We start from the raw sequence: 13,196 nt of genomic DNA, 5'->3' as shown, positions 1-13,196 counted from the left end.
TTTCGGGAAAGATGTGGTTGTACCTCTTGCATCCATTATTTAAACCGAACACTAAAGGAGACATTTTTAACTGACCAAAATGTTAAAATTAACTTGTGAAAGGGTCAAAGTTCACAGACGAAAAACACATACTGGTTGCACCCTGTCAATAATGAGGTAGCCACACCCTAAAGCATGCCCTGCATTATTGTCTACTTTACTGTATTCAAGCGGACTTGAAACTACAGTTGCAACCATAAACTCATTATGATGTATACTTATCTAAAAAAATCAAGAAAGAAGTAGGGTCTTGAAAATCTAACTTCTTTTTGCAACCTGCGGAGTCGCCCTTTGGCCATTAGAAAGAATGCAGGTTATGCCACTTCTGCACTGGCTTCACTTTTTAGGCACTGTTGCTGCTTGCCATAACAGGATGACATAATTAAAAAAAGAGACAGTCGAACCTTTAATGGTGAAAAACAATGTGGAAAATTCAAAGTAAGTATGACATTTCTGTTTGTATTAATGTGAGGAAGGTTGCATCAGAGCTGTGTGGTGCAATAAGAAGACGTTTTATTTTACATTACATTACATTATTTTTCATCTCTTCAATGGAGCAGAAGCTTTAAATTTGAGTGAATCCACTCAAGTTTTTTATGTGAAAATTGAAAATGTGCATAAAAAAGTTAAATGTGAACAGAGTTTTAATCTTTGTTTCTCAAGCATACAGACTACCTGAGAATTGTTCCCTTCATCTCTGAGACATCGTCGCGCTTCCACTCTGCCGCTGCATCCAGGTTGTCCTCCTCTCTCCTCAGTGGCAGCATTCAGCTGTCTGCTGATCAGATCACATAAAAAACTACATTACATCCATGCAAAACTTGGATACAGTGCAAAAATAGCAAGTGAGCCTGTCTTAAAGATAACGCATTTTTCACATTCACCTTTTTTAATGTACATTACATAACATTTTTATAAACAGGACTTTACCCTAATCTCACTCCCCATGTCCCTACTACAACCCAGTGCAGGTCCATTAACGCATTAAACCTCCTTATTTAGGTCATTTCGCCTTCTTCACAAAACAGCCCTTTACAATCCTAAACCCACCCACCCCCACCAAGCATCTACACACACACACACACACACACACACACACACACACACACACAGATGGGACACTAACCCCTTTCTGTCACTAGGACTTAATCAACAGAGGGAAAAAACATACAGAAAAAAAGGATAACAACTATATCTAATGGCAGCTCAATAGGGAAGTACTTGAAGCTCCTTAATGTCTCTTCTGCTCACTTCCGGCTTGAAATAAGAACCAAATAAAAATTTTAACACAATAGCTTTGCAGGGAGAGAACACACAATCTCTTTTACAGTCTGATACCAGATGCATTTTAAATAGAGGGCTGAATACCACTTACATCCCAGAGGACAGCTATATTGCATGGTCGGCAATATCAGTGCAGAACATCATACGAAGATCAACAAATACAGCAGCAAAAGCATTACATTTTCAGACTCTGAGAGAATGAGACTGCTTCTGTATCAACGCCTCATTGAATACATAATAGAGTGTGTGTGTTTGTCTCTGGCATGCTACAATATGACTTCCTGGTTTCCCTGCGGTCCAGCTCTGTCACTCAAAAACAGGGAGAAGCATGACGCCACATAGCGCTCAGATCCACACGACCTCCCCTGAGGCGCAACCTTGCAGACAGAGGAGAACATCATCAAGGGACAAATCTTTAATTAAGCGGCCAGTCATGCCAGAAAGCATTTTCGACAACCATTCAACTAAATGGGAGGGAGTGAGGGAGAAGTTGCTGTTGTGTATGAGCAAAAGGCATGCAGCACCTGGTCCATAAATAAACCCAAAATGCATGCTGGGACTAGATGCTATTTACTAACATGACAAGCATCTGGTGAGTGTATACATAAATGATGGGAGACTGTAACTGGGCTGTAAAGCACCATGGGCCCAGACTAACAGCCGTGTCTCCCACAGGCTTCAGCAAGCTCTGGTGCTCAAAACTTCCTCTTAAAAGCTTCACATTAATGTGAAGAAGACAGTACACAGGGCACAGAAGGAACAGAGTCGCTCAAAGCTGACCCATTTAATTTAGATGGGGGCTCTTTCCCATTACTTTATTTCTCTGTGTGATTATTCCAATGTGTCTAAATGAACTCAATACTCTAGTTGAATTGAGAAAGTTTTTCATTTCAGTAAAAGTTCCAGTACTACAATGTAGAAATCAGAGGCAAGGACTCGAGTCACACGGTTTGCATGCAAGCATGACTTTAGTCACAAATTTGACTTGAATTTGACTTTAGACTGGAATTTACAAAACCAAAAAAGACTCGCAACTGGACTAACACCAATGACTTGTGACTTCAGTTGGATCCAAGTCTTTTGACTTTTAAAAGCTTGATACCTTCTCTCAAGCAAAAAGATTAAAAAGTATTTAATTCAAAAAGCTACCCCCAGCAAGTCGACACTTATTTCTCCAGATCTACTTTGTTTATACTAACCAACAGCAACCAATCAATTTGCAGGAATTAATCATAAACAACAAATGAATACACTGTCGCCCATAAAGTTGGAATAATTTTGTTTTCAGACACAATCCTCTGTTAATTGTGGTTTCAATTTCATTGTGATATGTTTGGAAGAGATTGATTAATAAAGTTTTGATAAGATACAACTACATGAGCAATTTTAAAACACATTCATGTTTTTTGTTAATGTAATATATTGTTACTCTTTTATTAAAATGGCATTACATTTGGTTGGGGGTTATTGGGGCTGTTGCGGCTGAACAAGGTAAATTTTCAGTCAACAAGTTAATCTACAATGATCCATCATATTTTATAAGATAATTATAACAGCTTTTTAGATTATTGAGGTGGATTAAAAAGTGCAATATTTTTCTCTTTAATGTCTTAAAGTACGAGTATGAAGTAGAATAAATGGAAATATTCAAGAAAAGTGAAAGTATGTCAAAATTGTTCGGAGTTACTTGAGTAAAACTGCCTATTTACTTTCCACTATTGTGAGTATAAAGTGGTGGCAAAATTACATTGGTTAGTTAGTGGTGCATAAAAAATTGAATGAATACATGAAAAATAATAGATAAATAAAAGAGGGTCTCAATGTCTGAAAAAACAAAATAATTCTCAAATATTGTTAATCATGGAGCTCTTAATCAATTATGTGGACAATTCCCTTCCCTGTGTCTGCATACCTTCTATGAAATTTCACTGGGGCCTTTAGCAGATGAGCGTTAGTCTGTGTTTACCTCAACACTTTAGGATCCCTTGCCAATACAACCCTAATATGCTGAGCCCATCTTAGGATCAGAGAAAACAGATGGCAGCAGGCTGATAGTTGTTGTGTCACAAACAAACAGAATCAACCAGCTGCCAGCCTCTAAGCTCAGCTAGAGCAAAGAATGGGCACGCTGAGGACACAGACAGTGACAGTAGGTAGAAGACATGTTACCAACCTGGAAGCTAGTACGGATGGGCTGCCTGAGGAAGTAGCAGGACACTTCTTTTTTCCCTCATGTCTAGAGCACCCCTTCTGGCCCTGAGTGGAACAACAATAATCTTACATTCCTCCTCTGCTTTCTAATGTGCTCATAATGAATTTGAACTTCAAATTAAACCAAGTAACAGTTTAATATCTGCTGTGATACATGTTTTTAAATGATATTCCTATTCTTGAGTCTCTTCAAAAACCAGACTATTGATTCAAATATATAAGTGTAATGTTGTCTTACTGTGAGTTTAGTGGACAGCTTTCTTTTAGTTGAACGGACTATGGCCTGTTTAATGCAGTAGGTATTCCAGCTTTCTTCATCAAAACCATAGTTAAAGTAATCCGAGATGTCAGCACCTAAATGCAAAACCCCCAAATAGTTATTAACCCTCCTGTTATGTTGCAGGTCAAATTGACCCATTTCAAAGTAAAAAGTATTTTTTCAGGATGAAACTTCATCTGCATGGCTTAATTAGTGTAATCAACATATGAAATGAAAATGGTTCGTTTCACATTCATCACTCCAAAAAAGTAAACATTTAAATATATGTAAAATAAAAACTCAATGTGATGTAAAACTATTGTATTTTATATGTAGGTCTTTCCAATGTGCATAAAAAAGTTTTAAAGTGCATTTTTTATGAAAAGTGAGTGAATTCTCGTCATTGAAGCATGATCTGTGAGAGGTAAAGAACACCATTGATAAATATTGTTTGAAATGATTAGTAATGGAGTTAATCGTGAAATATAAGCAATGTTAATTTGGATATTGGTTTCTGACACTTTTGGATAATTAAACATTATGCTGTCCCTGAGAAATGAACATAACAGGAGGGTTAACAAGTGCACAAGACCTTTACACAGAGAAAACACCATGGAAAGAATAACATGCATGTACTTACCAGCTTTCCTCCACGGCTTTTCCTCAGCATTCGCCTTCACTGCTGGGATTTCTTGGATATTGTCCAACACATTCATGTCTAGTCCTTTTTTATTAGCAACTGCAAAACATTTGACAGGATTCAAGCTGTCTGAAAGAGACAACTCACAATTGCCAAGGAATTTACTGTTGAAGATGATTAATTATTCATTTTTAATAAGGCTATCGGATATTTTTTGGCATTAAGAAATCATTAAACTGAGCTGACGTGCAGTAATGAAGCCAAGATCCTCATAGTGAAGAGGTCAACTTATAATGAAGGTGTTAGCAACATGATGAAAAACCTATATTGAAATTAGGCAGTATTATGAAGAGGATAACAGTATCTTTTTTTCACCCTCTTAAGGCTACAGAGACAAAAAAAATCCTGGACATAGTTTTGAATTTTTATCAATTCTAAGCGTATTCTTTCAGTTAGTATCAAGTGTTATACATCATATGATTGGGGGAATCCACTTTTTCTTTCTGCTGCAGTGCAAAGTCACCATCATGCATTACTGTTGTGGGAACAAAACATATCTGACATTTTTTAAAAATCCCAGTGAAAAAAAACTTGTGTTGTCTTGAAAAACTCCATAGTCCACCAGAAAATCGTTCTTTTTTCGATGTAAAATGTTGGATTCAGGTGTTTTGGGGCTACATGTAAAGTTTTGTGCAAATACACGTATTAACTTACTTACTTACTTCGTTATAAAGGCACCATTTAAATTGTCTCTGAAAGCTGAGAATCTCACAGCTCAGACTCAATTTCAAGCTTGTCTCTAGCATAAACTGTACCAAAGATTTTAATGTTTTTGTTGAACATGTCTAGCATCGATGCTACACTAGTCTTTTATCAGAAAAAGTATGAACTCATTTTTTTTAGGCTTAATCCTTAAATTTTCTGTCTTCATTAACAACAAAATAAACACCAAGATCTTCCTGGTCTTTGTAACTTGTGTGTTTGGTGTTGTTTTGTCGTCTGATCTTACTCACCAACTGCCCGCGGCATCCTTTCAGGATCAATTTTCACATGCACAGGTGTGTTCCCAGAGCTTGTGGAAAAACAAGAGACCCGCACATTATCAACACAGTTATGTCCATCATAATGACATGACTGGTGTCTGGGTTGAATGCTTATAACCTCATTTCAACTGGCACCTCCGCATACAAGACCAATATATAAGAAAAACTAACAAACAATGAAAATATCTCAAAGCTACATTTTGACAGAAATGGGTCCCTGACAAATGATGCACATTCATATTATACCCAACAGGCAAACAAACACAATAAAAGGCTGAAAAATTCCACATTACTTTGTCAGAAGATGGAAAGTAAACAGTCTCATATGCACGGATGCGTGATTACACAAAAATCACTGCATTCATCAGCACTGTCATCTTCACTGTCTACATCATCTCAAACAGCTTTGAAATTCCCCCATAAAACAAAAGAAACACATGAAAGTAAAAATAATAATATCCATTTGCTATCAAATTGCAGTTTATTTGGCAGGCGCTGTCACAAAAATGCAAAATATTGTACACAGTAGATATTAATGAGAGCTGGAGATATAATTCTACAGTGAGTGTAGCTATTTTTAGCTGAGAGCTTCACTCAGACTACTCTTGTCAAGACCAGTTACAGGCTAAGTGCCCACTTTCACAGATTCTTAAGAGAATAGTATTGAAAAAGGACCAGTTCCACAGCCAGTTACTGCAGTATAACACTATAAAGCTATCTGAAAAGACACACGCCTTTAAAAATCCTTTTTTTAGCGGGAGATGACTTATATTCAGTTCGAAAAGGCCAATCAGCGAGTCATGCCATGGCTTTAAATGAACCAAAAACAAAAACACTTGGCTGTTTTCCTTTGAATGGCTTACACATTTAATTTAAGTGATGAATGCAAAAACAACTGAACAAAAAACAAGACTGTTGTCAAAGCTTAGTACACAACCAGGTTATGCCACATTTACTCTGGGGCAAAGAAGTTGGAGAATTCAGACCACAGATATTGTCACTGCTCCAGTTCTTTGATTGCTAACATCCACATTTCCCAGCTCACAAATAAACACTGCTGGCTTGGCAGCAGATTTAATGAGCATCAAAATACTTCTTAATGTTGCACATGACTGGCTGCACATTTCAGGCAGCGCGAACGGTGCCGTCACACACCGATTGTGCAACTATAATGATCACTGTCATTACTGTGAGAAGTGTATTATATCTGAATGCTTCATTACCGTACTGCAGTCGCTAATCAGAAATAGGCATGCAGAGCGACTTCGCTCTGATTTTGTTCACTGCTCACTGTCACTAATGTACGGTGGCCCTGAGAGTTAAACACATGGAAATAGACACATCACTGGGAAGAAACATCTTTACCCCGTTTTCACATGTACAGCATTTAGAAAACTTTTTCACCAATTTAAAAGAAATGAAAGTGAAATAGTGGCTGTATTGAAATATAGTGCCTGTACCATTTCGTATTTAAAGTGAAAGAACTATCATGGTTACAAACAGTGCTGTAAGTAGTATTCAGACTCTTAAAGTAGAAATATCACAATGTAGAATTACTGTTTCCATGTGTTCAACTTTTTACTCAAGCATCAAATTATACCGAAAGTACAAAAAGTCTCATGAATATCAATGTATGAATGTCTACAACACTTGAATGTTAAAGCTGAAGATAATTTCAACTACTTTTGATACTTTACCACCACAATTTAAATGAATTGGATTAATAATATTTTATTTGAATCTACAAAGTAGCAAATAACTGAAGTTGTCAAATACATGTAGTGGAGTAAAAAGTTCAGTATTTGCCTCTTAAACGTTGTGAGTTACATTCCACCACTGATAACAAATAGGCTACAGTGGGACCATATGCCTAAGTACACTTAATTTCTAGTTTATTAGGTACACCTAGCTCAAACTAATGCAGTCGAATACAACAGTCCTGCAGTAAATCCTCCTTTCATTCCAGTACAATGTTTTTACAAACTTATGAAGGGGTGATTCATTATAGGACTGTTGAATTAAATTAAATTGTATACTTTATTAATCCCACAATGGGGAAATTCAAACTCTGCATTTAACTCAGTGGGTCCCAATTGGTGGGGTGGGGGTGGGGGGTGTGGCAAGGCTAAATTTAAATAATTTCATTGTTCTCCAATGCTGCACTGTAAAAAAATAATCTGTTTAATTTACGGAAAAATACCAACAGTCGTGGTAAATAAATATATAATGTAAATATCAGCAAAAACTGTAATTTAGACTGAATAATCCCACTATTTCAGGGTAATTGTGTCATTCATTCACACGTGGTATTTCTCCATCAATTTTGCATGAAAATGTTATATTTTTACATCAAAACTATGTGTTTCTTCCAGTTTACGACAGAAAAAAGTAAAAGTTTTGTGCTATTTACGGTAATTAAAAGTGTCTACTACGGTGATATACATTTTTTTATTTTACGTCCTATTTCTGATGTATTTGACAGTGTTTTACTGTTATTTCTACAAACATTTTTAAAGTGTGTTAAAAGCTAAATCAGATCATGACTCTACTCGAAATATTACAAATACAAAAAAGAAGGATGAAAAAACATGACTATTTATAGAAAAGGGGGGCCCAGTAGAAAAACTGTGGGAACCACTGATTTTACCCATCCTTTATACAAGTGAACACACCATGCAAGGAGCAGTGGGTGGCCGCGGCAACAGATTAGAATGCATTTGTTTTTTTTTGTGTCGCTAGCTGTACCTAATAAACTGGACACCGAGTGTCAGATAATACCTATACAGTCTATGGATAATACACACCTGGATGAGCTCTCAAGCTCCTTTTCTTCCTGGGTGTTCATGTTATAAATCACTGAAACACACGAAAAAACAAACAAACTTCAGTAAATGTCACTGTCTTGATGAGGCACTCTATCTTTAGTATGGTGTGATACAACACGTTATTAAAGGTTGACATGTTAAAATTTAACGCTAACTGACATTGATAAATTTCCCCCTCCTCGTTTTCTTCGGGGACATCTATCGAGTCCGACTCCGATGATGAAGACATTTTGATATAAAACTAATCGACTGACCTATGACATAATAATATCAACGTCTAAATTCACCAATAATCTCAAACTCTCTCTGGAGGCTGATTGTTTCCATAGCAACGAGTTAAAGCTTGGATGACGTCTTAATGCTGCGACGCGGCGCAACTGCCACGTCACCTTCAAGAGACTCGTGTGTTTGTTTTGCTGGAGCTACTTTAGCTGACATCTCTGATGCTATTTGTCTCCGTTGCATTTAGCTTACACTGATAACTGGCAAAATGCTGACGACGGAGGACTTTACACACTTCCCGGTTCAGATGTGGGAGAAGGTGTTGTCCAAGGTAAAGAAAGCTGTTGTTTTTATGGATGACAAGTGTGCAGAAGCTCTCCACTGGTGCGGAGGAGCTGCTGTCCTGTTGGAGGCTGGAGCCAGAAATTTGAAGGAGTTCTCAAGTTTCGAAGCGTGCAGTGAGAATGAACCGAAAGCGGTGTTTGTGGTGAGCACCTTGTTGAAGGGCAGAACAGTCGACATCATTAAAGACATCATATCCCTCAGTCACTTCCAGTATTGTGTCGTCTTCACCACCGTTGCTCACTCCGTGCACCTGCTCGCCAACAATGTCACCGTAGAAATGGACGGTAACCCTGTGTTTGAGCAGTTTGAAGAGAAGTTATGCGAGTGGATGGGAAACATGAACTACACGGCAGAAGTCATGCATGTCCCAGTGGTCTTCGCCCCAGTGTCACAGCAGCTACTCCTCGCCCCTATGTTTGCACACCTGTTCCCCCTGCTCATACCTGATCTGGACTCAATAAATGCCAAACGTCCAGAGAAGAAGAGATTTGGAAGTGTGGTTGACATTGACATGCACTCTCTGCCTGTTGAACTGCAGTTTGAAATCAAATCCTTGGCCTCAGCATTAAATTCAGTGTTTGAAGCTACAGGCACCAGGGAGGAGAGTTTTGCTGTGGGTCCAATGAGTCGCATCATAGCGGGAGAACTGGCCAATCACCCTCAAGCCAAAAACAGAAGGAAGACAGCGCCTAATAAAGCATCCATCATTTTTGTGGATCGAACAATGGATCTCACAGGTGAAAACTCCACCCTTTTTGTACCATATTGCATCAAAAGCCTAATTACATTATAGTCATGACCAGTAGTGGAAAAAGTATTCAGATCTTTTACTTAAGTAAAAGTACTAATACACTGTGAAATTACTACACTACAAGTAAAAGTACAAACGTTTCAGCATTAAAATGTACTTTAAGTAACAACAATTAAAAGTACTTGTTATGCTGAATGGACCCATTCAGACTTTTTTATATATTCCAAATATATTATAACATTATTTGTATTGATGCTTTTATGTAAGCAGTGATTTAATTTGGTAAAGACAGGGCTCATTTAATGACTTAATATACTGTTATAAGATTTAATTTAAAGAAGTCTAATCACTTTAAATTTATCATATATTGTATGTTAAATCTCCACCCGCAAAAGTAACTAAAGCTCTCAGCTAAATGTAGTGGAGTAAAAAGTACAATAAGTAAAGTAAAAAGTTAGATAAAATGGAAATACTCAAGTAAAGTACAAGTACCTCAATGCAATACTTGAGTAAATGTACTTAGTTACTCTCAAAAAGAGTTCTGTTAACACTACATAGTATAAACATATTGATGATATGTCACTGACAACTGTTACTACATACTGAATAGATGTTTGGTCATTTTTGTTTCTCAGGAGCTGTTGGTCACCATGGCGACAACCTGGTGGAGAAGATTCTGACTGTGCTCAAACCTTTACCTGGTCATGTGACAGACATACAGGTGGACATGCTGGAACTCACCAGTCTGCAGCGAACCCCTCACTCGCAGAACACCCTGGCCCTCGGCTGCCTCGCACAGACCCAGTGAGTGTTACTCAAATTATAGTTTGACAATAGTTTGTTGATAGCAATAGCTTTTTTCTTTTATTGGTGTTATTTTTACACACAGCTGTTAATATCACCTACACAAGTGAAAGTGAGATCCAAAACCACACATTTTCTGCTTATTGCCACAGTTGTGCTAAAAAAACCCAAACAAAGATCTCCAGTATTGTTACTTTAGGTTTCAGATATTTTGGTTTTGAATGTATAGCACTTGTTTATACAGAGTTCTGACGGTTCAATGCACTGTAATGTCTAAGACCCAATATGGCACTTCACCTTTGTTCTAAGGGCAAATTTGAAAGTAAAACCTTTTTCAGCCTTGTGTTTTTGCATATTAACCCCATTTTGTATTTGCATCAGTTTTTCAAGGGGCAGTTTTGTAATTTTGATATTACAGGCACTGATCAGGGATTTTATTCCCATCTGGAGCATATGGAATGTGTGATTTGTGTCCCTCTGCTAGAGCTGCACCAGTTAGTCGGTTTAAATTTTCAAGCAATTTTCAAATCCCAAATGTGTTATGGTTTTTAACTTCTAAAATGTAAAAATGTGCTGCTTAATGGTACAGTAATTTGCATATGTTGGGGTTCTGACTATTTTGACACAAAAAAGACACTGAATTGGCATGTGATGGATTTTTTAAAAACTAGTTTCTGATATTTTTTGACGAAACAAGATAATGAGTAAATAATCAGCAAATTAATTGATAATGGAAATAATTGTTAGTTGAATCCCACACTCTCTACCCCATTGATAATTACAGTCACAATCATGTGCTGTTATTCAGCTTATTCATAACTCCTTCGACAATTTTCTCTAGAGATATATCTTGTGTTCTAAAAGCTCATGTTTCACACACAGAGAACTGCATTTCCCATTAGCAGGGCACAAAAGACCCCACAGGCTCATCAAGTGGGGTGTTGTAATGTGAGCTACAAGAACAACATTGTAAGCATTCAAATATTAAGCACAGTAATAATTTGCATGCATAACTTGAGCTTTAACAAATACTAACAAGCAGGTTCAGGGTGTGAACTAAGGCCTGATTTTGCATCCTCAGGGTACTTGTACGTATGTGAGGATAATTGGACCAATAAATTGCCTCTGGGTATGAATGTCAGTGTGAAAAGTTGTATTTCTTACCATGTATTATGGTTAAAATATTAACAATTATGTGTTTAGTTGCAGAAGAGCATAGCAAATATAATGTTATGTGTGCAGAGATATGTCAATAATAATGGTCACAAATTATGTGAAATTGCATATTCTCTACTAAAAACCTAGGAAGAATGCTGTAGACTGGGAGAATGGTGGTTTGTGCAGTGGAGAATGAAGACAAATAGGAGGATTTTACCAACTTGGAACTGGACCCAAAATGGAATTGGCCATTGGAACCCATCCCTACTACTGACACAACCACAATATACATTTTACATACTTTTCCCACCTGACCAAACACACATATGCAAAAAAAACACACACTCACTAGCCGGAGCCACCCCCCACTGAGTGAGTTGAGTGGCACATGACCAGCATTAGGTGCCAGTGGTTCAGTGAAGCTTGCCTCCAGATGCACGTGTTCGGCGCCTGCGGTGGGGCTGTTGTACATGGCAGGGATTAGCCCGACATCATGTGTTCCACTCCCGCTTTGGCCCTTCATGTGGTTGCAGGAGGAAGAAGACTTTGACTTAGAAGAAGAGTTTTGTGGCCAAAGCTGTCATGCAGTTTGTCTGGCCGTGTTGAGTTCATGAACAGGCTTATACATACAGTGACTGCAGTGGGGACAGTTCGGCGCTAGGTGGGAGGTTCTGCTGTAATGGAACCAGTCTTAGATCTTTCTAGTCATTGCTATTCAGACAGTGTGTACTGTAGCAGATAATGAGAGCACAGCAGGGGCAGGTTGCACCGACCCTCAGATGCAAGTCTTGGCCAGGGCAACCTGATTCCTACAATAAGACCCACAAATGCATGTCTCAAGTCACTGTGTCAAGTCAACACAGCTGAGATTGAATGCTACATATTCAGGCTGTTTTTTTCTTTTTTAGCAGTTATCACAGAGAGGCGGGGTTGTCTGCAGTCCTCTTAGCTGCCATGCAATATGATGCTGTCGGCTGCTGTTACGGCACCCCAGTGACAGTTTTTGGAAACTTGACTTGCCTTTGAAGAATTACCATGTCTTGTCCTCCTTGGTCTCAAACTTAAGGAAAACTGTGCAATAGATTGTGGGAGTTTTGCCCACATCCTGTAACGCACTGTTTCCAGGATAAATATAATACTCAGTTGAACTTCAGCTCATAAATTTCGGCTTTACCTGCTGTTATTTTCTTGTGAGTGCCCTAACGGTACTGCGCAAGTGCACTCTCAACACAGATGAGGAGGAATCGCGATGGCTCACTCCTATTCAACTTCTGTCATCAGCTCAAGAAATACGATGCGTTTAGTTATTTTTTCGTCACGTGTTTGCATGTAACGCAGCACAATTGAGAAGTGTTCACAGATTAAAGCCTCTCTTTTCTTTATTGTTGTGAGCTTCTAGGAGCCTATTAACATTCTCATTGTTGTAACAGTAACCTTTATCTGGGTCTCAAACTAATGCCCTGTTGGGTCATTGAATTTGAGGGATTTGGGCCTGGAAAGTGGGGCTGGGAAATACAGAGAAAATCTAATTTTTGACATTTTTTTTTTTACAAAAACATTTATCAATACTGGATTGATTTTGTAGGGTTGGCTGTTGGTGCTTTCATGAAGTATT

The 13,196-nt window shown here is 38.0% G+C and overlaps 2 protein-coding genes across 4 annotated transcripts in view; one reads left to right on the top strand and one right to left on the bottom strand.

Moving 5' to 3' along the window:
• Nucleotides 1–8,623, bottom strand: part of fip1l1a (FIP1 like 1a (S. cerevisiae)) — a 28,926-nt gene extending 20,303 nt beyond the window's left edge. For 2 of the 3 annotated variants that reach the window (XM_059340579.1, XM_059340580.1), the window contains exons 1-7: nucleotides 8,461–8,623; nucleotides 8,281–8,332; nucleotides 5,447–5,505; nucleotides 4,434–4,532; nucleotides 3,773–3,888; nucleotides 3,497–3,579; nucleotides 715–817 (exon numbers count right to left, since the gene is read on the bottom strand). In XM_059340579.1, the coding sequence (XP_059196562.1) occupies nucleotides 715–817; nucleotides 3,497–3,579; nucleotides 3,773–3,888; nucleotides 4,434–4,532; nucleotides 5,447–5,505; nucleotides 8,281–8,332; nucleotides 8,461–8,530 (582 nt within the window). In that variant the 5' untranslated portion in view covers nucleotides 8,531–8,623. The remainder of the gene's footprint in view (nucleotides 1–714; nucleotides 818–3,496; nucleotides 3,580–3,772; nucleotides 3,889–4,433; nucleotides 4,533–5,446; nucleotides 5,506–8,280; nucleotides 8,333–8,460) is intronic. The other variant, XM_059340581.1, reaches the window with a different exon arrangement.
• A 65-nt stretch (nucleotides 8,624–8,688) lies between these two features.
• scfd2 (sec1 family domain containing 2) overlaps nucleotides 8,689–13,196 on the top strand; it is a 125,352-nt gene continuing 120,844 nt past the window's right edge. The window contains exons 1-2 of the mRNA XM_059342135.1: nucleotides 8,689–9,605; nucleotides 10,255–10,423. Coding sequence (XP_059198118.1) covers nucleotides 8,792–9,605; nucleotides 10,255–10,423 — 983 coding nt within the window. The 5' untranslated portion in view covers nucleotides 8,689–8,791. The remainder of the gene's footprint in view (nucleotides 9,606–10,254; nucleotides 10,424–13,196) is intronic.

The sequence above is a fragment of the Centropristis striata genome, chromosome 9 (assembly GCF_030273125.1).
Source record: "Centropristis striata isolate RG_2023a ecotype Rhode Island chromosome 9, C.striata_1.0, whole genome shotgun sequence".
NCBI classification, from domain to species: domain Eukaryota; kingdom Metazoa; phylum Chordata; class Actinopteri; order Perciformes; family Serranidae; genus Centropristis; species Centropristis striata.
The sequence above is the reverse complement of the archived record's forward strand: the minus strand, read 5'-3'. Positions and strand labels throughout refer to the sequence as shown.